Source organism: Cervus elaphus, chromosome 1, assembly GCF_910594005.1.
Source record: "Cervus elaphus chromosome 1, mCerEla1.1, whole genome shotgun sequence".
Classification (NCBI taxonomy): Eukaryota; Metazoa; Chordata; class Mammalia; order Artiodactyla; family Cervidae; genus Cervus; species Cervus elaphus.
The window spans coordinates 53,951,401-53,974,075 of record NC_057815.1 but is presented as its reverse complement, the minus strand read 5'-3'; the positions used below and the strand labels follow the sequence as shown (position 1 = coordinate 53,974,075).

General features: G+C 39.7%; 2 protein-coding genes and 1 non-coding gene across 6 annotated transcripts in view; 1 reads left to right on the top strand and 2 right to left on the bottom strand.

Annotated features, from left to right (window-relative positions):
- USP47 (ubiquitin specific peptidase 47) overlaps window positions 1-13,756 on the top strand; it is a 100,098-nt gene extending 86,342 nt beyond the window's left edge. For all 4 annotated transcript variants that reach the window (XM_043902951.1, XM_043902947.1, XM_043902939.1 and 1 more), the window contains 9 exons: window positions 1,654-2,431; window positions 7,205-7,380; window positions 7,731-7,811; window positions 9,358-9,473; window positions 9,834-9,952; window positions 11,697-11,827; window positions 12,116-12,163; window positions 12,250-12,380; window positions 13,195-13,756. In XM_043902951.1, the coding sequence (XP_043758886.1) occupies window positions 1,654-2,431; window positions 7,205-7,380; window positions 7,731-7,811; window positions 9,358-9,473; window positions 9,834-9,952; window positions 11,697-11,827; window positions 12,116-12,163; window positions 12,250-12,380; window positions 13,195-13,369 (1,755 nt within the window). In that variant the 3' untranslated portion in view covers window positions 13,370-13,756. The remainder of the gene's footprint in view (window positions 1-1,653; window positions 2,432-7,204; window positions 7,381-7,730; window positions 7,812-9,357; window positions 9,474-9,833; window positions 9,953-11,696; window positions 11,828-12,115; window positions 12,164-12,249; window positions 12,381-13,194) is intronic.
- TRNAS-ACU lies at window positions 6,415-6,486 on the bottom strand. The gene has a single exon. It is a non-coding gene; the product is annotated as a tRNA-Ser (tRNA).
- Window positions 13,757-20,340: 6,584 nt separating the features above from the next.
- Window positions 20,341-22,675, bottom strand: part of DKK3 (dickkopf WNT signaling pathway inhibitor 3) — a 50,740-nt gene continuing 48,405 nt past the window's right edge. The window contains exon 8 of the mRNA XM_043902925.1: window positions 20,341-21,934. Coding sequence (XP_043758860.1) covers window positions 21,715-21,934 — 220 coding nt within the window. The 3' untranslated portion in view covers window positions 20,341-21,714. The remainder of the gene's footprint in view (window positions 21,935-22,675) is intronic.

The following is a 22,675-nucleotide window of genomic DNA, read 5'->3' as shown; positions in this document are numbered from 1 at the left end:
CATTCTTCCAGTAATTACCTATCTTTATAGTCAAGTCAGGTCATGCTTCTTTGTCTTATCTAAGTGAATCTTGCTGGTTCTCCTCTTTGCCTTGTTCATGTGCCGCCCCAATATGTAGTGTTTTCCCCCATCTCCCTACATTTATTTTTCAAGCCCCCGATTAGTCCTGCCTCTCTGGTGGAACCTTGCTGACTAGTTCTGGTCACAATGATTATGTCCTCTGAATTTTGTTCATTCTTGAGCTTCTCGCATAAAGCGGTACTTCATGGTGAGTCTGAAGCATGCCTAGAGTACAGACAATTCTTACCGTGGGTTCACTCCATGTTATTCCCTTTGCTATTTGTTATTCCCTTTGTTATTCCCTATCTCTAGAAGGAAAGAGAAAGTTCATGTTGGTCTTTTTGTGGCATCTCTTGGTATCATTATGTTTCCATCATATCATTTTTCATGTGTTTTTATTCTTAATGCTATTGGTTTACTCTGGATAAACTGTAGCAAAGTTTCCTTGATTACCATCTTCTATTTCTCACCATTTCCAGTCTCTCTGATCTTAGGAAAGATTGATCTTTTGTAACATCTGGCTCTTTTTTTATATGTTGTTTTATCAGTTTTGACGTGTAATTTTTATTCACCTGTAGTTTCTTCCAGTACTTCTGTGTGGTATTTGTATATAACATTAAAATCTCTAATCTACCCTAATACTGTTTTAGGGCAAGGAGTGGGAAGGATCTAACTTAATTTTTTTCCTTAAATGGTTAGCTTATAGCCCTCATTTATAACATTTATTGAATAACATTTATACAAAATTCAAAATGCTATTCATAATTGCCAGATATATATATATATATGCATTTCACTTTTTAAAATTTTATTATAGAAAATTTCAAACATACGCAGAAGTGCAGAAAATAGTATAATGAACCCTTATGTACTTATCACCCAGCTTCTATAATTATTAAGTCTTGATTCATCTATATTTAACTAACTACTTCCCCTAGATTATTTCAGAAACATCCCCAGCATCATATCATTTCATCTATAAGCAATGAGTATATATATCTATAAGATGAGAACTCTTTTAAAAACATAACCACAATTACATTGTTATACCTAAAAAATTAACAGAAATGCCTTAGTATTAACCAGTATCTAGTCAGTGTTCAGATTTCCCTGATTATCTTAAAAAATTTTTTTCAGTGAAATTTGCTCAAATCAGAATCTGAATAAAGTCCTTAATATCTCTTAAGTTTATTTTAGTCTAAAGCTTTCCCTTTATGTTTGTTTCCTTGCAGTTTATTTGCTATAGAATCAAGTCGTTTGTCCATAAAATTTTTTATAGAACTTGGATTTTGGTGTTGCGTTACCAAGATGTTTTTATGAATGTTCCAGTTAGCAAGAGATTTGGCAGGCACACACACATGTGTGTGCCCCATCTATCTTAGCACAGTTTATGGCCAGTTACAAGGAGATATGAACATAAAGTTTATTAGTCTCCAAAAATGATATATATATATATGCCCTTTAGAAACATTATCATCTCAAATTTTATAATCTATTGTGCACTGTCTTATATTGATGTGATACTATTCTTACAGTGAATGAGATTGTCCCCAAAATTAATGGTGTAATGTAACTCTTTAACTTACTGTTTAGGTGTTTGTTGAAAGTTCTGAGACTTTGGATTACCAGATGGCCTTTACAGACTCTCATTTATGGAAACTCCTGGATCGGCATGCAAATACAATCAGATTATTTGTTTTGCTACCTGAACAGTCTCCAGGATCTTACTCCAAAAGGACAGCATACCAGAAAGCTGGGGGTGACTCTGGGAACGTGGATGATGACTGTGAAAGAGTCAAAGGACCTGCAGGGAGCCTAAAGTCTGTGGAAGCTATTCTAGAAGAAAGCACTGAAAAACTCAAAAGCTTGTCACTGCAGCAGCAGCAGGAGGGAGATAATGGGGACAGCAGCAAGAGTACTGAGACAAGTGACTTCGAAAACATTGAATCACCTCTCAATGAGAGGGACTCCTCAGCCTCAGTGGATAATAGAGAACTTGAACAGCATATGCAGACTTCTGATCCTGAACATTTTCAATCTGAAGAGCGATCAGATTCAGATGTGAATAATGACAGGAGTACAAGTTCAGTGGACAGTGATATTCTTAGCTCTAGTCATAGCAGTGATACTTTGTGCAATGCAGATAATGCTCAGATCCCTTTGGCTAATGGACTTGACTCTCACAGCATCACGAGTAGTAGAAGAACTAAAGCAAACGAAGGGAAAAAGGAGACATGGGATACAGCAGAAGAAGACTCTGGAACGGACAGTGAATATGATGAGAGTGGCAAGAGTAGGGGAGAAATACAGTACATGTATTTCAAAGCAGAGCCCTATGCTGCAGATGAAGGTTCTGGGGAAGGACATAAATGTATGTACTTTAAAGAAAAAGGCTGCTTCTTGAAACAGCCTCAATTCTTTTTTATCAGTTCATTTAAATTTTTAGTTGAGAAGAATCAGCTAAGAGAGATGCTTTGTCCTAAGATTATCTGTAGCGTCCTGGATTATAAGATTATCCACTATCTTCTTTGCTTTCATTTTTGATGCAGTTGTAGTGAGCAGTGTTCTTAGACCTATGCTGGAATGATGTCCAGACTCTGGTGAGATGATTTTTAAAAAGAAAGAAATTAAGAATATTTTTAAAGGAAAGAAGTATAATAACAGTACAAAATTTTAAAAAGGAAAAGAAATAGTTTAAATAGCAAATAATATACAAAAAAAGGCCAGGTACTTTAGAAAATTTTTTATTCGGTGCCTAGAAAAATTTTTAATTTGTGCATTCCTTCCCTTTCCTCCATCACCTACTCCAAGGTACACCATTCCTACACGCCCTAAAAAGTGCATAACTAACTGGGAAAGTCAGAGAAAGAAAAGGACCTTTTCCCCCACATTTCTTTGAAGGAAGCCTCAGGCATATAAACTAGAAGTGCTGAATTGTATAATCTCAGAATGGAAGTGATTTGGGCACTTGGACAAACAACAACAAAAACATAACATTGTATGAGACTCAATAAAAGAATTCATAAAATATCAAACTAAAACCAGCCAGAGAATTAGCAGGACAAACAGGTGCAAGATACAAAATATTTCTTCAAGTATAAAAGGGAAATATCTGAAAACCTAAATACTTTGCATTAGTCTGAAAGGCAAATATTAATATTACCCCTTATATTTTTATATTTTAGTTTTCAAGACACTTCTTTGTTCTCATTTGAAGCTTCTCTGAGATTAATAAAATAGACATTGATATCCTCTGATGAGAAAGCTGAAACTCATAGAGGGTGAATGACTTTCCCAAAAATACATATATGGCTAGTAACTAGTGGGACCATTACTAAAGGTTAAAGCTCTGGTATGAATGCACTTGCTCCTATTACTTTGTAAGAGAGTCCCACTCTTCATCTCTCCATTTGTATACCTTCACAACTATTATTTCCTGAATATAAGCTGTAACTAGGCCCTATGTATTTGTTAGAAGTAGGGATGATTAAAGTGCAGCATTATGCTTCATCTCATGGGGAGAAGGTGCACGGAAAAACCACTATATTAGTTAAATGCTATGATGCTTATAGTCTCAAAATTGGATCTTTTAAAAGGAAGTGATAGAAATTATGAAATCAGTAGTAAAAATACATAAGTTTTTGTTTTTAAGTAGGTTCAAAAACAGCATAATTATTTGACATCCATACCTATGTCTTACAGAAACTCAAGTGGGAAAATGTGGATTGGTAGATTAAAATGGAGACAGAGAAACTCTATTATAGTAATACTTTATTTAAATTTTCATGGGTTTTTTTTTTTCTTTTCTTACAGCTCTCATTAACATGTTATTTTATTTAGTTCTCAGCAGCTGTGTGAAATTGATATTGTTAAACATAACTCACAGATGAAGAAACTGGCTCATACAGGTTAAATAATTTGCCTGAGGTCACACAGTTAGTAGGTCACACTGCTGGGATCAGATTCAAGTATCCCAGTTGCAAGCCTGGTACTCATTTCTCCGCCTTCTCACTGCTAACCACTGTTTCTTTTCTCACATCACAGTAAAGATAGCTAGTACCTACACTGCTTTCTTATCATTCTCAACCCTTCAAGAGCACTGCAGAAATTAAAAATAGCTTCTCTTTGGGAAAAGGTTAGAAATTTCTTTCAAGGAGTTTGTTTTTGAATGATGTACTGGAAATTTGACTACATTCAACTGTAGGAAGGATTCAGTGGGGATATTTAGAATTATAGTTTGAAGGGTCTCATTTCCATCTTAAAACGGTTAATGGAATCTTTGCAAAGGAGCCTGCTGACCATTTTAACCTTTTTAGAAATACATTGTGGGCTAATTTACTAGCATTCATGGATATAGTAAAACATGTGATGAAGAGAAATCATCTTAAGTGTTCAGAAGCTATACAGAAGGTTGTTTGAGAAGAAAAGGTGAAAACCCTGCAAAGTGTCTTTCCATGTTTAACAAACTGGCTTAGGGGACAGGGAATGGGGGTGATAGCCAGCAGCCAGGTGTTTCAGGAGTTGGTACTACGACTGCTTCGTCAGGTTACACAGGGATCTGAAAGTAGGTGCTTGGGAAATGTGGATGACAAGTAACAATACAGATTCTTTAGAATGATGAAATGGCAAGGTAGAATGGGTAAATGGAGAATTTGATACCTGAAGAGTGGTATGCCCTGCACTGTATAGGCAATTCATTTAGGTAATAACCAATAACACTTAAAATGATGGTCCTGAAGCAGTTAGTTATAATCCAGGAATTATTTCAGGGAGTACTTATAGACCTCTTTGAAAATACTGTCCCAGTGTGACCTAGTTGTAATCTGCAGGCGGTAGGGTATAAATAGGAAGACCAGAGAAATAAAAATGGTCATGTATTTGCACTGAAACTTCTTTGTACAATTTTGGTTACCGCCTCTTTCAAGAAATACATAAAAGAATGAGAAAAGAAAGCTTTTGAGGGCACTGTAACGTTGCAGCTGTGAAGAGACTGAACTCTTCTGTATGAAGGCATAGATAGGAAAATTGATATGATGGTGTTCTGTAAAACCACTAAATGATTATAGCTCATCAGTTAACACTTTGTCAGTGCTGTGTTAAGCATTTTGCATGTATTGACCTAAAAACACATTATGAGATGTAAAGATTGTTATCTTTTTTATAATAGAGATCACTGAAGTTCAGAGAAATTAGTCAAAGTCACAAATCTAATATGTGAAGGGGAACAAGAACTTCATTCCAGCCAGGCCATCTAACTCCAGAACACTTGGTTCTAATCACCATATTGGACTATATCAATAACCAACGAACATTCATGTCTTTCTGTGATACAGCATTACTAGGAGTTACGAGAGAAACCAAAATGGCAGTGATAGCTTTTGTTTGAGTAATGCCTTAGAATGTACTACATTTGTTGAACAATAGTCAATGAGACTGGGTAATAATCCCATGAGGAAACTAAGGCTCAGAGATTGGATAAGTACCTATAGCCATTTATCAGACCAATGTGGCAAAACTGAAATCCAGCCATACGCTGCTCATTTCTAATCAAGAAGTTTTTTCATTACTCCGTTCTCAAGAAATTTAACCCCTCTCTGGTTAATAAATAGAGGTTTCTTTGCCAAAAGCTAGATTGCTAATATGTAGGGACATTCCTTAAAGCTTAGAAATAGACATTTTAAACAAAGTAAAAGATATACTGCCTCAGAAGGTATATACAGTAAATAAAGTTCATCACTGTATGTTTTCTGCTAATTCATACTTATCACATTTTCTCTAGTGAACCAGTATTTTATAACTGGGGAAGTAGTAAATAGACATTATTTGAAAAATCCATTCAGAAAAATTCATCAGTCCTAGTTGGGATGACTTGGAAATGGAAACCGAGACTATATAAAGGTTTCATCCTTGACCTTTCATGTAAATTTCACAGAAAACTTGTGGTCTGCCCTACAGAGAGCCTTAGGGCTGCATGAGCCTGAGACTCTATGGCAGCTTTTGCATTTGGCACTGTCTTATAAAAGAAAGAGATAACTAGTGATGTTTTTACTCTTTAATAGAATATGAAGATCAGCGTAAGAAATATATTCCAGAAGTATTGTCAAGAGTATATTCCAAAAGTATCATCATGAGTGGCTTATAAAATAAAGGACAAACATTAAAATAATAAGCATTAGAAAAATGAAAGCACATCAAAGATAATCCTATTATAATGCAAAAGAAAGTGAAAGCGAAGTCGCTCAGTCGTCTGACTCTTTGTGACCTCATGGACTGTAGCCTACCAGGCTCCTCTGTCCATGGAATTTTCCAGGCAAGAATACTGGAGTGGGTTGCAATTTCCTTCTCCAGGAGATCTTCCCAACCCAGGGATTGAACCCGGGTCTTCTGCGTAGTAGGCAGACACTTTACCATCTGAGCCACCAGGGAAGTCCATATTATAATGCAAAGAGAGCTTAAATTGAAGCTTAGAGGAGGTTGGGAGTTTCTGATCCATGTAGGTGTTTCTGTTATAGTCCAGCCAACCACAGGATAAGACAGACATCTTTGTATGCTAGTCTTGACATTTTTAGTAGAAATCCCAGAACTAGATTTACTAATTTATTAGTAAATCTAAAAAATTAGATTTTGAGGTTATTACTATTATGAAACTATTCTAAAAGCATGCTTAACTTATTAACCTCACTGAATTGACAGTAAGATACTATGAGATCAGTACTGTTATTATCTCCATTTTTCAAATGACAAAATGCAGGTACGTAGGCTGGTGACTTGCTCTGTGCCTTGACAGCCAGTAAGGACGCAGAAGAGGCAGGGGTGAAACGCAGCCGGAGCCTGCCCTGCTGCTGTGTAGGCCTAGAAATGTATGGATTTGAAAAAAGTTCCTGAAAGTTTGATTTTTAAATTAGTGACCAAAATGAGTAAGCAAACATCTCAGAATATTTAAAGCTGTCGGATTATACATAGCATATGCTCTGTGTCCATGTCCATTGAATGTAGTACGTTAGCTGAAAGTCAAATAACTGAAAAGGGGTGCTCTCTCCTGCTCACAGTGTGGTTGGCAATCTATAGTCTGCTCTATTTCTACTCTTAGGAGGTTTCTTTTACATTTTTGTTTCTGTTTTTTTGTGTGTGTCTGTGTGCTTAGGGTTGATGGTGCATGTTGACAAAAGAATTACTCTGGCCACTTTCAAACAACACTTAGAGCCCTTTGTTGGAGTTTTGTCCTCTCACTTCAAGGTCTTTCGCGTGTACGCCAGCAATCAAGAGTTTGAGAGCGTCCGGCTGAATGAGACACTTTCATCGTTTTCAGATGACAATAAGGTTGATAAAAAATAATTCTGAATAATTAGAGTCTGTTTTAAATGATAGATTTGGGAACATCTTATACTACTTCCAAGTAAGGTGAAATAGATACCCTAAAAGGATTATTTACTGATTATTGGGTTTTTTTGTTACTGTTTTCTCCATTCATCTAACAAACATTTGTTAAATGTTAACTGTGTGTCAGTTACTATTCTAGGCATTGGTGAATCAGAGGTAAAAGATATACCTGTTCTCAAACAGCCCAGAATCTAGAGAATTGGGGGGAGAATCCTAAACAGTTGGGGTGAGAAAGGGTAGTTTATTCTACTGAGACAGTACATCTTTTAAAAAGTGTGTTTAATTTATAGATTACAATTAGACTGGGAAGAGCACTTAAAAAAGGAGAATACAGAGTTAAAGTGTACCAGCTTCTAGTCAATGAACAAGAGGTAAGTAACATCCTTACAAGCAATGTAAGGTCACTTTGGGTAGTTATTAAAAACATGCAGTGTACAGATTTATTATTACTAGACATTTCTTTTTGTCTCTCTAAAGAAGGAAAGGGCTTTCCCTGTGGCTCAAACGGTAAAGAACCCACCTGCAATGTGGGAGACCTGGGTTTGATCCCTGGGTTGTGAAGATCCCCTGGAGGAGGGCATGGCAACCCACTCCAGTGTTTTTGCCTGGAGAATCCCCATGGACAGAGGAGCCTGGCAGGTTACAGTCTAAGGGGTTGCAAAGAGTCAGACACGACTGATCAGCTAAGCACAGCACAACACACAGGAGGAATATTTCTTTTTAGGGAATGTTTCAGTTGTGCAGGCCATACTATGTCTGTTGCAACTACTCTGTGCTGCCATTATAGCACAGAAACAGACATAGGCAATACATAAGCCAACAGTAGTGACTTCCTTGCAGTAAAATGTCACTCAGAAAAACAGGCACCAGATCGTGGCCCTCAGACCATTTTTGTCATCCCCCTGATCTAAAGTGTTGCTACAAATACTGGAACGGCATACATTTTCTGCTTTTTAAAAGTGGATTTGTTTGTGCTTATTTTCTGGGAATGATTGTATAATGATACAGAAAGATGGCAGCTGACCTGTGGAGTGTATACTTTTTTTAGTTCAGAGAGTCATTTTTTAACTAGCGTTATGTTTAGTGCCTCTTTGTTCTCTGAGTGCTTACAAATATTAACTCCTTTAATCCTCATCAGTTAACTCTATTATAAAAGTACTATTATTCTCACTATATAGGTTAAGAAACAGAGGCGCAGAGAAGTTAAGTAACATGCCCAAGTTCATATTGCTCTTAAATGGTGTATTAAGAATCTAAACAGACTATGTTCTAGGGGAGTAATAAAATATCTTAGTTCCTGTGATATTTAAAATGGTGGTAAATACCCAGAAGAATAAGACAAAGATGCTATTTTTAAGACATTTATAACATCTCAATGAAGACCTAGACAGATGTGAAAAATAGCAAATAAGCGGGTAATGTTTTCATAAAATGCCTTCATTTGTTCAACAAATATTTTATTAGGCATCAGTTATATCCCTTACGTGTGATTCATTACACTCATTTTGACTTATCTTTGAGTTTGGGGTTTGTGGATTCTGTATCTCTTTTGAGACAATTAATGGATGTATTTGAAAAATTAGTATTCATTTCCCTCATTTTACTCTATAAAAGTGATGATCATTGTACTATAAGAAGAGAAATATGAATGTGTTATCATATCTAATCTTCACAATGACTCTGAGGAAGATACTGTCCCCAGTTTACAGATGAGACAACTGAGGCACAGAAATGTTAAGTAAACTTGCTCACGATAACAGAGTTAGTAAGTAATGGAGCCAAGATTTAAATCTAGGAAGACAGACTCCTAAACCCAGTCCCAGTAATTGTCACACTATAAAGTACAAATAAAATGTTCTGTTGATCCTCATTTTAATGTGTAATTCAGGGTGTAATTGTTTATCTTTACATTCCTAGCCATGCAAGTTTCTGCTAGATGCTGTTTTTGCTAAAGGAATGACTGTACGGCAATCAAAAGAGGAGTTAATTCCTCAACTCAGGGAGCAGTGTGGTTTAGAGCTCAGTATTGACAGGTAAAGTAAAATTACAGTGTCATCGCAGTTTGAAGAAAGACAGTGTGGTCAATTGACATGGATTAGTATAATTTTCTAAAACGAAGAATTTTAAATTCCTGTACCATTCAGAATTTTGTACTGTAGATTAATATGTTAGAACTCACCAAATTGTTTAGGAATTGGTCTGAGCTTCCTCTGCAGGACACTCAATTTGATGTCTTGAAATCATTTCATTGTATTTTCCCAAAATTTTAATGAATAACCATTTGACTTTTGTGTTTGAACATTTCATTTTTCCTTGATGTCAGATTCATGTTGCTTTTTTTAAGTTAAGAATTTCAGAGTATCATAGTTTAAAATATCTTATCACACTTGTAGGTTTCGTCTAAGGAAAAAAACATGGAAGAATCCTGGCACTGTCTTTTTGGATTATCATATTTATGAAGAAGATATTAATATTTCCAGCAACTGGGAGGTTTTCCTTGAAGTTCTTGATGGTATTATCATTATTTTTGTGGAGAAATATCAGAAGTTCTCTAGAAATAATAGAAGCCTGTAGCTTTTCTCAAATAATGAGCTGCTTGTATCTTTTCTCCGGGCCCCATTTGCCTTTTAAATATTTCTTCTTTTCTCTAATTTTAAGAATATGAATTCCTCCTTTCAGGGAAGTTGCAGTTGTACAGTTGTATTTTTAGTACTTTTTACTGAAAGTAAAAATTTCTTAGCCGTGTTTGTTTTTCAGTCTCTTTTCAGGGAAGTTGCAGTTTCAAAGTTGCATTTTTAGTACTTTTTATTGAAAGTAAAAGTTTCTTAGCCATGTTTATTTTTTAGTATCTTTTCATTTTGGCTTATTTGCTTTGAGGATGTGCTATTAATTTTTCAGAAATTTTGAGAACAATAACAATACTAGTTTTCTAGGCTATCACAGAGTACCGCAGACTGGGTGGCTTAAACAACAGAAATTTATTTTCTCACAGTTTTGGAGGCTGGCCATCTGAGATCAAGATGTTGTCAGGGTTAGTTCCTCCTGTTGGCTGTGAGGGAGAGTCTGCTCCATGCCTCTCTCCTCGTGGTGGTTTGTCAGCAGTCTCATGTTCCTTGGCTTGTAGATAGATGCCTTGACAATGTTCTGATCTCTGCCTTCATCTTCACACTGCGTGCTCCATGGAGGAGTTCCTATCTGGGTCCTGGTTTCCCATATTATAAGGACACTAGTCATATTGGATTAGTACACCTCAATTGACCTCATTTAGCTTGATTACTGTTGTAAATTCCAAATAAGGTCACACTCTGAGGTACTGAAGTTCAGGAGTTCAACATGTTTTGGTGGGGGACACAGTTCAACCCATATAACCATGTAACAGTGACCTAGAAAAGCAATGTGTGTTACCAGTTATTCATTCTCTGAGTATCTGTGTCTGGGTAGGCCAAGAAGAGATGAAGGACATAGACGTCACCCTTGTTAGGAAGGAATATATATTGGCGGAGATGAATTAGCCAGAATATGTCACTGGATGGTGGATCCTTGCATCAGTATCATTTCAGTATATATTTTAGCATCAAAGTGCTTGAGTAAGATTTAAGTCATATGATTAAATCTAAGAAACATTGGCCTGTAATTTGCCAGACATTCTGACCCATGGTGCTGCAACAGTAAATAAAGACCAGTGGTTGCCCTCGAGATGCACAGTGTATGGGAGAACCAGAACTACAAACCTGTAATTCCCAAAATCATAGGTGCTAAGAAACACATCAGTGCAATTGGCTCTTGTGTACATCAAAGAGAAAGGTGACAGTTGAGCTGGGTTTTGAAGAATCAGCAAGTTTGGGAGTAAAAGAGAAAGATTAATAATAGCTTGAGTGAAAAAAGAAGATAAAATGAAGGCTGTTTGATTATGATTTCAGATTGTGGGATGGTAGGAGCCAACAGAGGAGCAAAGATTAGAGGTCCAAAGATGAGAGTAGTTGGGCGAGCAGTGTCCAACAAGACTCACAAGAGAGTGAAATTAGGAGTCCTGGTGGAAGAAGAGCTTGCGGGGTTACAAATTCTCTTCTGAGACTGGAGGGGAGAGAGGGTATTTTATTCTGAAAAACTCCTTGGGATAACTGGTTTCTTTTATGCCTACTTTTTAAGAATAATGCTTGAAGGAAATCTTTTAGTTTTCGAGGCAATATAAGAAAAGGCATATTATGAATCTTTAGGGGTAAATAGAATGATGGCCTATTCTTGAATATTCTTAGGGGTGGAGAAGATGAAATCCATGTCACAACTTGCAGTTTTGTCAAGACGGTGGAGGCCTTCAGAGATGAAGTTGGATCCCTTCCAGGAGGTTGTGTTGGAAAGCAGTAGTGTTGATGAGTTGCGAGAGAAGGTAAACTCGTTTTAAAACAAAATGAACTAACATACATTTTTCTCTGTGTTGCATAAGAGAGACCCTACAAAGTGAGTGCCAACTAAATTGATATTTTGAGACATGGTACTTGCAGGTGGACGGGAGAGACAGTTCTACTACCTGCTTTCAAAAAATTTTATATCAAACTTAAGTTACTTTGGAAAAAAAATCAAAACTATTTCTGTGTTCACAAGGTGAAAGGAAAATTACTTGTTTCAGCAAACTTAGTTTTTAGGTGAACTCATGTAAAATGTTTCCTCTTAACAGCTTTATGAAATCAGTGGAATTCCTTTAGAAGATATTGAGTTTGCCAAGGTAAGACCCTAAGAGTGTTTAAATCTGGGTACTAGTGCTAAGTAAACATGGCCAACAGTGACATTCATTCATTGTTTTTTCCTTAGGGTAGAGGAACTTTTCCCTGTGATATTTCTGTCCTTGATATTCATCAGGATTTGGACTGGAATCCCAAAGTTTCTACCCTGAATGTCTGGCCTCTTTATATCTGTGATGATGGTGCAGTCATATTTTATAGGTAACATTCCCAATGTTTCTAATGATACCACATTTTTGTTGTACATCTTATTTTTCATAAACAGCTTTATGATTGTTACAATATAGAATAGCCCTGACCAGCAGAAATACAATACAAGCCATATATTGCATTTTAAAATTTCTAGTTAGCCACATTTTTAAATGTAGAAAGGTAACATTATTTTAATAAGTATTTCTAAACTATATCCAAAATATCATTATGACATGTAAAAACATAAAAATCATTTCTAAGATATTTTGCATTATTTTCCTTGTAGTCTTAGAAATATTATGTGTTTATAACACTTGCCACCCATCTCAATTTGGATCATACATACTTCAGTAGACACACATGGGTAGTGGCTACTGGATCTGTAGTTATATAGAGAGAGAGGAGAAAGAGTAGTCATAGGAGCCCGACAGATATGTATTCACATTCAGCTTTGTTATTCATTTACCTAGGTCCTCATCTGTAAAATGGCATCAGTAACGTCAGCCTTGTAGGATTTTATGAGAATTTGAAATACTGCATTTTAAAAAACTGGCCCAATGGCTGTTATAAATAGATGTTCAATAAATGATAGCCATTATTATACTAATAGTAACATGGAAATTATTCTATGCCATTTTTAGAAGTGAGTGCTGTGTTAACATAACACATTAGAAATCTAGGACATCTTAGTTTAAGTTATATAACTTAAGTGGTGACAGTCAGATTTTATTTTCTCATTGAGGAGCATTATAGCTTTTAAACATAAATTAAAAGAGGCAGATGGCTATACTGGTCTAATGTGTCATTAATATTTTAAATGTAGGGATAGAACAGAAGAATTAATGGAGTTGACAGATGAGCAAAGAAATGAACTGATGAAAAAAGAAAGCAGTCGACTCCAGAAAACAGGACATCGTGTAACATACTCACCTCGGAAAGAGAAAGCACTAAAAATTTATCTGGATGGAGCACCAAATAAAGATCTAACTCAAGACTGACTCTGCTAGTGTAGCATTTTCCCTGGGGGATTTTGGTTTTAATTAGACGGTTCACTGCTACTGTGTAGTGCCATGATGGCCGGACATGGTTAGGGGGTAACCCAGTGACACCAGCACTGATTGGATGGCCCTTCACCAATCAGAAGCTCAGTGCCCAGTGGGCCACTGTTTTGACTTGGAATCATGTTGTGCACTATAGTCAAATGTACTGTAAAGTGAAAAGGGATGTGCAAAAAAACCAGAAAGTGAAACCTGCTACTAGAAAAGTGGGAAGGGGAATGAGTAAACTTCTTTTCTTGCGGACAGATGTGCACATAGCCGCTAGTAAAACCAGCCTCAAACAGGATGCTCATAGCTTAATAATAAAAGCTGTGCAAAGGCCATGAATGAATGAATTTTCTGTTTATTTCACTGATACACACATTACCTCATTGACAATTCAGAAGTAAATGCAACGTGTGTTGACTCTTGGAAAGCAGCAAAAACAGGAGCTGAAGAAAGAAAATCTTAGAACCAGCCATAACCCAGTAAAGAATCGTGAAGTTGTGTTTTTATTTTTTTCATTTTTGGCAAAGTATTAAGAACATTATTCTGGAACATCAAAACATTTCCCTAGACCGCTCCCAGCAGGTGGCAGCTCAGATTGCTGCAATGTTGTAATTATAACTGATTGTACGTAAGTTATGGATGTAGAGAATTTGTTTCACTCGTTCATTCAGCATGTAAATAAAATTGATCCTATTGAGTTATCATAATTGCAGTTCAGCTATTTCCCATGGTTATTCCTTTTACGTATCATTCATGATGTACATTTGTGTACATTGAGAGGTATAGCAGTCTATGTAAACGTAACCCTCGGTGAGGTTCCTCAGCACTGGGTCCCATGCGATTGTGTTTGCCCTTGTTAATGAGGTTTTTCTGTTCAGTGGCTTCAGTTTTTTTCCTTTTGTACATTTATTTTTGAAGTTTAACTTCAAGTTTGAATCTTCTAAAACCTTGTAAGTCCCAGTTTAATTTTTGGAGTTGACACGTAGTTACATGTAGCTTAACTTTGGGGAAACGTCTTAACATCGTGTTGAATAAAACTTGCTAGGAAGTCAGGTCATGGCACAGGCTAATACGGTCACCATGATTTCATTGCAGAGTCTGTTAGAATCAGCAAGTTTGCTAAATACAGCTATTCAGTGAACACAATTCTACGTCAATTTTGAAAATGCCATCTAATTTATAAAAATCAATAAAAAGGTTTTGGTAAAACTTTTTCATGCCAGATGCTGTTTACAACAATGAACATGCCAATAAAACATTTGTTCATTCTGTGGTGTTATTTTAGTCATTAAACTTTTGTGGATGAAGAATCTGGGTTCAGAAGAGATTTGTTTTCTTTCAGGATAACATTTTGTAACATATTGAATAGTTCATTCTGTGATAATGTATGTTTACAGTAAAGTTCTCGTAAGAGAGGTGAAAAGATGTTAATATTTAACTTTGGAGGATCCTGTCAGTATTTCAAAATCAAAAATTTACCCTTTTTTCCCTTTTAAGAAAGAATTAAAAAATAGTATTAACAAATGTTGGTTGCAGTTTGAATATAATGATTGAGAATTCCATAATATCTTAAAAGTGTCCACAAGGGGGAGAAAAAATCTTTTCTAAGGTATTTTTGTGGTTAATTTTTATTCCATATAGACTATGTAGCAGTCTGCTAAATTGAATGGCAGTACTATTCTGGGTTTGCATTAGTAGACTTGATGGTATTCTCAGAGGAAAACATTAAGCATTTGTAATGAGTTGTCTTTCAGATCACTTAGATTTTCTGGTGTAACATGATGGCTACTTGGTTCTGGTACAGGCCTGCTTACCTGGGATACAGGGGTTAGTAAATGTGGTTTCAGCTTTGAAGGACTGACTGGAACAGAGGAGACTGTTAACAGAATGGGCTTGGGGCCTGGTTTGGTTTGGTGTCCCTGTAAGAGTAATAGTAAACTTTGCATACTGCTCCTCATCCTGTGCCTTCTGCCCGTGTTTTGTTCGTGTTTGCTGCTTCTAATTGCAGGCATATTACAAACACCAAGAGTAAAGAAAATGTATATTATAGAAAAGAAAAACCTTTTTGCTCTTCAGTGCCTGATAGAAAACACTATGTTGCACTTTAAAAATCTCAGTAGAAAGGGATGGTGATTTCAAACTGATTTGTGGCAATGGAAGCAGTCATTTGTGGTGAAGAGATTCTTGTGTCAGCCTCCTCAGAGAATCAAGTGAGCACCTCTAAGCCAAGGGACAGTGGAACCTGGTGATCACTCATCTACTGAATCTTCTGAGGCTGTGGCAGGCCACATGCAATAAAGTGTGACCCTGCCCCCCATGGCTTACGCCAAAGTTTTGAAGAGGTTTTACTGTGGGGCACATGAGTTTGTGTCAGCCAGGCACACTCAGTGAGAACCAAGTACTTGCATATCTGTGGCAGGGGCTGAAGGTCAGGGGTGAATTCTGGCCAAAGAAACAAGAGCTATGTTTTCACGACTCTGCCTTAGTTATTTAGCTGGTCTGTACAGAGGTTTGCTAGATAAACGTATACTTCTCAAAACTAAATGTAAGGGATAGCAGTCCATAACAAGATAAAAAAGAGTGAGGGAAGGAACTCTGTACTGTACAGTGTTTGGTCATCTCTTGGAATGGAATGGAAAGTATCAATCCTTTAACTCTCTGAGAAAACGGGAGTGAATTCTGCCACAATTAGCTGTTGGTTGCCAGGCTGCACTGCTAAGAATGGTATCTAGACTGAAAGGAGACAGCTACAGCTTTCCGGCATGGTCCGAGCTGAAGAGTGCACAGTATCAGAGCACTGGAGTGTTACTGCTAAATCTGGAAGTGACCTGTGAATGTATGGAACACAATAAAATCTTTTATTCTGGTTCATTTGCTAGTTTTTCCTTTTCAATTGGCTGCTGCTCTTCTGAATTTTGTCCCTTTGTTTAGCATCAAAAATAACCAACTCTTGCACTTGTGACTTGCAAATTATAGTCTAGACAACATGGAATAGAAGATAATCTGAATTAGTAAGGTGTTTGTTTGTTTTTTTTTTTTTTTTTTGCTAAATAAAAGTATTCCATCTAAACAATTCTAATTTTTGCAAAACAAATCAATATTTTGGTCACTAGCAGTCAAAAACCTTGTAGGGCCAAAAATCCTTAAATCCAAGGCAAAATTGTGTGCATGTATAGTTTTCTAGGGGTCTAGTAAATGCTTTTTTTAAAATCAGGTTTCCAAAGGAGTCTACCACCCAAATAAAGTTTGCAGCCCCATATGCTTGGTGTACAGGACATCAGAAGATGCTCCTTCAGTGTCCTTTGTGGGGAAGGGGTCGCTGTGAGCATTTGGTTAGATACAGTGTTAATTTTTGAAACTTTACTTTCAGAAACAATACTTGTCAAATTCATGAGTGCATTAAATCAGGTTTAACCATTTAGAAAAGTTAGGAGGGCAAAAGAGTGCTGAGGAGGGGTGTTCTGCCCGTCCCCCATGATAGTAACACCACCTACTTCCCTCACTGGTCTAACGGGTCAGGGCCTGAGAATTGACCTCGTCGGGGGATCATTAGTGGACCCCAGAACCTTGCCTTAAAGGTGAGTCCCATGCTCTGTCTCTGCTCCTTTGTTCACAACCTATCCCTTCCACCAGTATAGAGGGCATGCTTCACATTCAGCCTTTCATAATGCTGAAGTAACCAACTGAAGTATCACCTTGTTGAGATAACGAATAGTAGAGTGGTTCCGTTTTTCCAGTAACTGCCTGCTGTGTTTTATTGAATACAGTTTCACACTGGAAGAGGACTCTCAGTGCAGTTCTATAACTTTTAAGTCACTTTGCATTATTCAAACAATCAAATTTTTCAGTCATGTGATTCAAAGGTCTCCACCCCTCAACACACGCACAGTGCGTGCTGGATGTGATACTCTCTGCTTAGAAAGGGAAGGAGGCAGTGGTCAACACTCCCACTCCCCACTGGCTCTTAATGCACTAGCTCTATGGATGGTGGAAAAGGTAAGGAAAAGGGCAAAGAGCAGCCTCCTATTGGTGGTGGTGAGGTTACTGTCTCACACACACGTACATCCCCTTATGGTTTATCACAGGATATTGAATAGTTTGTTGTGCTATACAGCAGGACTTTGTTGTTTATCCATTCTATATATACCAATTAGCATCTGCTAATCTTAAACTCCCAATCCTTGCCCTACTCCCCTCCTTGGCAATCACCAGTCTGTTCTCTGTGTCCATGATTCTGTTTCATAGACAAGTTCATTTATGTCATATTTTAGATCCCACATCTAAGTGATACAGTATTTGTCTTTCTGACTTATTACTACTATTAATAGTTGCATCCATGTTAGTTTTATTGCCTCTGCCTCATAGGAAGTCAGATAGAGAAATAACCTGTTTTCCAAACACGGTGGTCTTCCAAAAGGGGATTTCTTACCAGCTCTCTGGTCATCTTATGCGGGGCGATTGAGCTGCTGCTGCAGCAGCGACACCTCTCAGCAGTCTCTCGGCTCTCTGCCTTTAGAAACCCGGTCTATCAAAACACAATCTCTAATCTAGTCGGCTTTCTTGACTCTGGTGGGGATGCACAGACCCCAGGAGTACTTCCTGCCCCTTGTCCCACTCTTTGACCACAGCAGACCAACGTTTCTCTTTTCAGCTCTCATCCTTCTGCCTTACACCCCCTTTGTCCTGAGTGTGTCAAAAGCCCAAAGAAAGGGTAGGGAGGCTGGAAACGACTTGGAGGAGTAAAAAGAGGGAGCAGGAAGACAATATGAAGAGGAAGCTGGGAAGAATCAGCAGCAATCATTTTTGTTCTATTATACTCCTCCTCAGTCTAAGACTGGGTGGGTGGACAAGCCAGCCACTCACCTATGCAGAAAATGGGGCTCAGACTCAGAGCTTGTACCAACACCCAAACACTTTATTTTCTAAACTTGCTTTCCCCTTGCAGGTTGGAAAGCAGGTGGGTTGGGATTCATAAAGCTGTATTTCGTTCGCTGTTTGCTTGTTGTTTATTTCAAACAACATAGACTAACAGCACTTTATCTGTCTTGTTCGTGGTTGACTTTAGAAGGAATCCAGAAATAGCTGACAGCAGGACTGCTTTCCTTCTCAACGAATTCAAGGGGACCCAGACATTTATCATTCTGTGGTAAGGAGAATAACAGCCCCCAAAAGATATTTGTATCCTAAACCCCAGACCCTGTGAATACTTACCTTACGTGATAGTTTGGTACTCGCATCTTCCTGCCTAACCTTTCCTATTCCTTCTGCCCTCCTGAGAAATTGTCATCTTTGAAAGCCAGTTCCCATGCTGCTTCCCTTCCTGGGAAGGGTAAGCAGGATGATGCCAGTACCAAACTCCACTACTCTTTATACATTCCACTTAGAATCGTGAGTCAAGATATACCAGCTGCTTGAGTCAAGCCTCTCATGTTGTTACATTTTTGTGGCTATGATGACAAAGAACAAGATAATATACCTGCATATAAGCCCCAGGAGACAGGAGCCTGGTTTTATCTCATGTACCACCGTCTCCCTGACACCTTACATAGGGCCTGACATTTAGTAGGCACTCAATAAATTTTTGGATGAAGTAGTTTTCAGCCTCTTCTCCAAATGCTCAGTTTACCTCACCTCCCAGCCACTGTGCATCACTTGCAGTTACCCTTCTATACCATCCCTCCTCTTTGCCTGCCTCTACCTGTGGCCCAAAATGCCCTTTCCTATTCCTTCTGCCCTCCTAAGCAACTGTCACCTTCGAAAGCCAGTTCGCACCCTGCTTCTCCCAAGCCATGTGCTCCTTCAGGCTCCTGTAACACTGCAGATAACGGGCTGATGGCTTGCTTTCTGTCAGTGCTGCATTCAGTGTATCTCCCTCACTAGGCTGGGATACCTTCAGGGAAGGGGCCCTGTCTGGATCAACTTGATAGCCCTGGGGCATATCACAGCACCTGGGCCTGAGCATCTGGTAAGTAATGAGGATGCAGAGTGGTCCTGGTGATTGTTGACACTAAAGGGAGAACAGCTGTATATCGCATCTTTAAATTATCAGTATATCCTGGGCATACTGTACTAGATAATTGTTTTTGTTTGACGTTTCTTCAGCCTTTTGAGTCTCCATTTCATCTGCTAAATGAAGAAAATACTCATGGGTTTAATGAAGATTAAACATGGGTAAATGAAGACACATACGAATATACCATCTAATCTGGTGTCTATCACCCATATGTCACCCTGACCTTCATATATAGTAGCTTTATTATGAATTATGGTCCCTGAAGATCTGTGTTCGGTCCAGAACTACAGTTGATTAAAGCAGCCTCCCTTCAAAGGGGGCATGTGCTGTGTTGTGTGCTTAGCCGTTCAGTCTTGTCTGCCTCTTTGCGACCCAATGGAGAGAGGAGCCTGGTGGGCTACAGTCCATGGGGATTCTCCAGGCAAGAATACTGGAGTGGTTGCTGTGTCCTCCTCCAGGGGATCTTCCCAACCCAGAGATTGAACCCAGGTCTCCCGCATTGCAGGCGGATTCTTTACCATCTGAGCCACCAGGGAAGCCCAAGAATGCTGGAGTGGGTAGCCTATCCCTTCTCCAGGAGATCTTCCCGACCCAGGAATTGAACTGAGGTCTCCTGCATTGCAGGCAGATTCTTTACCAGCTGGGCTACCAGGGAAGCCCCAGAAGGGGCTTACAATTCCATTTACTCTTCCAGAGACAGCGAAGCACTGACACTCTTGAGGACTAATCCCCATCCAAAAATGGTTAACATTTCTAAAATATTTTGATGCTTCAATTGCCTGGAAATTTTGCCTTATGGAGGAGGTTTTTTTTCCTTTTTGGACAATGCAGTTCATTTTTTTTTTTTTTTTTTGGCTGAAAGGGTTTTCTATTTAAAGCCAAAAAAAAGAAGTCCAAGAGTTACAAAAGAGTAGTTTAAGTGATTTATGCTTGGTTTCTAAATGCAACATATGTGTTTATACATAATTTAAAACTCAAAGAAAGCATGCTTATACAATTGTGACTTTAACATTTAATAACTCTGGATGCATACATTATGGAAACAGTCCATGACACCTGAAAATATCATTTATGGAACCGCATACAATTCAGTGCTCTCAGCTTGGATATTACAACCATATTTCATAGAGCCTTCCTTGGTTTGATTTTCTCCATGTGGCTGATCATGGTCTTCAGTTGTTGGTAAGTGATTTTACAAATTTCATTTATAATCCTGGCCCGACGACTACCTAAGTGCTGTTTCTGGCAAGTTAACATATATTATGCTCCAGTCATGTGTACCTTCAAAGCTACTGACGTGACTGAGTGCCACAGGGGGCCGTGTTAGTATTTTCTGTCTCCACGAGAATGCTAGCCACCCCACAGCACGGGGCCTGTTGTATTTCTAACAGTAGAAGTTTAACCTTACAGGGATATGTGAACCAGTCTGACTTTAGTTCCAGATGTGCCTCAAAAAAAAAAGGGAAGAAAAATCTCATCCTCCTCACAGGGGGGACTTTTGGCACACGGAAGCTGATGGGGAGCAGTAGGGTGAGCACGGGGCATGGAGTCACACCTGGGCAATCTGCTCTGGTCTTCACGAGCTGTGTGACTTGGGCAAGCAAGATGACATCTCGGAGCCTCCGAGATCCTGACCGACGGGGAGACCAACATCCCCCTTCAGCAGGCTGTGGTGAGAGGACGTGGACTGCTGCCCTGGCACAGAGGTAGGAGCTGAGTAACACTGCTGAGAGAACGAATGCAGGCAACGCGGATGACATCTCACCTGCGGCAGCTCGGGGCAGCACGTGCCTGTGCCCACGGCGGGAACAACATGACAGATTCACTGGTTGCATTTTCACAGGTTTACGTTTGCAAAGCAGGGCATCCTTCTCCATGTGTCTGAGAGTCCACATTCCCCTAAAACCCATCATGGGGAAATTCTGCATCCTCTTCCATCCCCTCCCGCCCCCAACAACGCTCAAGGCAATGTCATATAAAACAAAACGTGCCATCTGCCAACCAGCAGAGGCGGAGCCGCCAATACTTTGGACCAGTTTAGCAGCCCTGTTCTGCTTCAGCCTCCCACACCCCAGTATTCCCCAGGCACCAGAGCTGTGATGATGCACAGTGGGGCAGGGCGTGCTGGACAAGGGTGCAGCCCCTCATGTTGTTTCAAGCCAGAAGGAAAATGGACTGGGAAGAGGCCACGGAAAAAAGCCTGGTGAGCCCACACCTAGGGACACAGCTGGGGAAATAAATTAGCTACTTCTATTGCACGTCTACCCACACAACAGGCCTGGGTCTAAATCTCCTCTCCCTCCAGCTGCTCAGAGGCAGCCCCGGGCTCCCCGAGAGCCATCTCCACTGACAGGCTCCTCTCCAGGTTCTCCAGCTCCCGGCGCACCTCCTCCATGAAGCCGCCATCTTCATACTCATCAGGGGCCTCTCTGGGCACCAGGCTCTCCCCGTCGTCGTCACGGCCCCCGATGAAGGTGGGCTTGCACACGTACACCAGGCTGTGGCTGTGGAGGGAGAAATCGGGAGCCCTCAAACTAAGGCCCCGCCCTCTGCGCGACCCCAGCTCAACCTCCCCTAACCCTTGCCTTCAAACACGCTGATGGAGGGTCACCCGTGACAGGTGTCCTCAAAGGGCAGCTCTCCTGTGTCTAGCGCAGGTCTGTCCTCCTGTGACTGACCTGCTGGGGCAACCCAAGGACTCCGAGGTCTGACCGCTTACAGCCCCCTGCCCACCCAGGCCCCCAGGCAGAAGCAGCCCCTGAGCGCTCACCCGCTGTGCCCATGGGGAGCCCTGGGCCTCGTGGGCTGGGCCCAGAGTCCTATCTGCCTGCCCAGCCACCCTGGATTCTGCTGGGAGAATCCTTCTGGCAGAGCAGTGGCCGCTGAGTGAGACGCACACTGAGAAACCAGCCTCCAGCAGGCCGATGCCTCGCATCCCTCTGCGGCCTCCAACTCTGCTGGCCGCTGTCCCGGGTCCCCTCCGCCTCTCTGGCTGCACCTTCTGTCTCCTCTGCCCTCTTCTTCTCTGGTCGTCGTCATGATGGGCCTGGGAGCCCTCCCCACCCAGTCTTTTTTGAAGGGCATCTACCCAGGAGGCTTCAACTCCCCACCTGGATGAGCCCAAACCTGTACCCTGGCCATACCTCCTGAGCCCTCATTCTAGAGATCACTACTGGGCCCTCCATCTGGAAACCCAGGGACACCTCAAACTAAACCTGTCTTAAATCCACATCTCCCCCCAACTT